The 2327-nt window shown below is 49.2% G+C and overlaps 1 protein-coding gene across 1 annotated transcript in view; it reads left to right on the top strand.

Moving 5' to 3' along the window:
- Positions 1–815: 815 nt before the first annotated feature.
- Positions 816–2327, top strand: part of EMH_0085910 (ubiquitin carboxyl-terminal hydrolase, putative) — a gene marked incomplete at both ends in the record, with an annotated part of 1794 nt that continues 282 nt past the window's right edge. The window contains one exon of the mRNA XM_013500956.1: positions 816–2327. Within this exon, the coding sequence (XP_013356410.1) occupies positions 816–2327 (1512 nt within the window).

Raw genomic sequence — 2327 nt, 5'->3', positions numbered from 1 at the left:
GGGGGGCCCCCATCAGCATGCATACAGCATAGAAAAGGCACTCAGCAGATTCATAGCAAAGGAAACCCTCAGCGGCAGCAACGCATATATGTAAACCCTAAACCCTAAACCCTAGAACCTTTTTTGTGTTTGTTTGTTTGTTGTTTGTTTGTTTGTCTGTTTGTCTGTTGTTTTTATTTATTCGTTTGCTGTTTTCATTTATTTATTTTGTTTTTGCTTATTTTTATTTTTTTTATTTTCTATATTTTGTGCTATTGCTATATTTGCCTGTTAATACTTTTCTTTTTTTAGATGTTTGCATGCATTTTGCATGCAAATTTCATACAAATTTGCATGCATTTTGCATGCAAGTTTCATACAAATTTGCATGCATTTTGCATGCAATTTTCATACAAATTTGCATGCATTTTGCATGCAAATTTCATACAAATTTGCATGCATTTTGCATGCAAATTTCATACAAATTTGCATGCATTTTGCATGCAATTTTCATACAAATTTGCATGCATTTTGCATGCAATTTGCATAGAAATTTGCATGCGTTTTGCATGCAATTTTCGTAGGATTTTGCATGTGTGTTGTGTGTATATTGTGTGTATATTTTTTTTATATTTGTGTATGTTTGTGTGGTTTGTAGGTGCAGCAAATGCCAGCAGAAAGTGAAAGCTACGAAGCAGCTGGAGTTGTTTACAGCCCCACAGATCCTGGCTTTGTCTCTGAAACGTTTTTCTTTGTCTCTTTATGGTGGTTGTGCTTTTCCTATAAAAAACAATCGACCTGTCTCCTTTTCTTCTCTCCTTAATTTGCTGCCATTCATGCCAAAAGATGCTGTGCTGCTGCAGCAGAAGCTGCTGCAGCAGCAGATTGAATACCAGCAGCAACAGCAGCAACAACTCCTGCAACTGCAGCAACATATACAGCAGCAGCAGCAACATATACAGCAGCAGCAGCAGCAGCAACAACATATACACAAACAGCAAACTGCAGCAGACAAAAAAACTTCTCCGGCTGCATCAACGACGGCTTCTTCTCCCTGCTCTTCTCCCCCTCATTCTCCTAGCCCTTCTGTTTCCTCTCGCAGGCTTGCTGCTGCTGCTGCTGCTGCTGCTGCTGCAGCAACAACAACAGCAGCAGCAGCAGCAGCAGCAGCGGGAACAACAGCCGACGCAGCAGCAAAGCACGGACACACCCGCAACAACACCGCCGGCGATTCTTCACAGGCAGCAGCACAAGCTCCAGCAGCAGCAGCAGCAGGAGCAGCAGCAGCAGCAGCAGCAGCAGCAGGAGCAGCAGCAGCAGCAGCAGCAGCAGCAGGAGCAGCAGCAGCAGCAGCAGCAATTTCTCCTTCTTTTATGTACCGCCTCTATGCTGTTATTACTCACTCTGGCAGTTCGCTGTCTTCTGGGCACTACCGGGCGTTTGTGAGGGCCCCCACAGCAGACACCCCAGCAGCAGCAGCAGCAGCAGGAACAGCAGCAGCAGCAGCAGCAGCAGGGGGGGGGAGAGGAGACTGGATTGCTATAGATGATGAGATTGTCTCTCTCGTTAGCGAGACAGCTGTGCTGCAGCGACTGCAGCAGGAGGCCTATCTCCTTTTCTACGCAAAAATACCTTCGCAGGCAGAGCGGCAGCTGCAGCAGCTGCTGCAGCAGAATAAAACCCTCAAGCAGCAGCAGCAGCAGCTGCTGCTGCAGCAGCAGCAGCAGCAGCAGCAACCGATACAAAATATGCTTGACACAGATGACGAAAGCAGCATCGGCCACGCAGATTCTGCTGCTGAGCTCAGCACCAGTGAGGAGGAGTGGAGCGACTGCAGCAGCAGCAGCAGCAGCAGCAGAAGCAGCAGCAGCAGCAACAGCAGCAGCAACAGCAGCAGCAGCAGCAGCAGCATGCAAGCCATGATGCCGCTGCTGCGGAGGCTACAGAGAACGCGCCGTTTGCTGCAGTTTGCTTCGCGCCGCCGCAGAGTGCTGCTGCTGCTGCGCTGCCGGTTGCTGCTGCTGTCTATACACCGCGCTAGAAATGGAAAAAGAACAATCAGAGTAAACAGCAACCAACAGCAGCAGCAGCAGCAGCAGCAGCAGCAACAACAGCAGCAGCGACAGCTGCAGCAGCAGCAGCAGCGACAGCTGCAGCAACAGCTGCAGCAGCAGCAGCAGCAGCAGCAGAGGAGGTCCATTGGTGTCGTAACAGCAGCAATGATGCAGAAAAGAAAAGAAGAAGCATCAAGCCGCAAGCAGCAGTTTGGGTGCAGCGCAGCAACCAGCTGGGAGGAAGAAGAGGAGAAAGAAGACGGAGACAACCCTGCTGCTGCTGCTGCTGCTGCT

The sequence above is a fragment of the Eimeria mitis genome, genomic scaffold, assembly GCF_000499745.2.
Source record: "Eimeria mitis Houghton genomic scaffold, Emh_scaff6095, whole genome shotgun sequence".
In the NCBI taxonomy this organism is placed as follows: Eukaryota; Apicomplexa; class Conoidasida; order Eucoccidiorida; family Eimeriidae; genus Eimeria; species Eimeria mitis.
The sequence above is the reverse complement of the archived record's forward strand: the minus strand, read 5'-3'. Positions and strand labels throughout refer to the sequence as shown.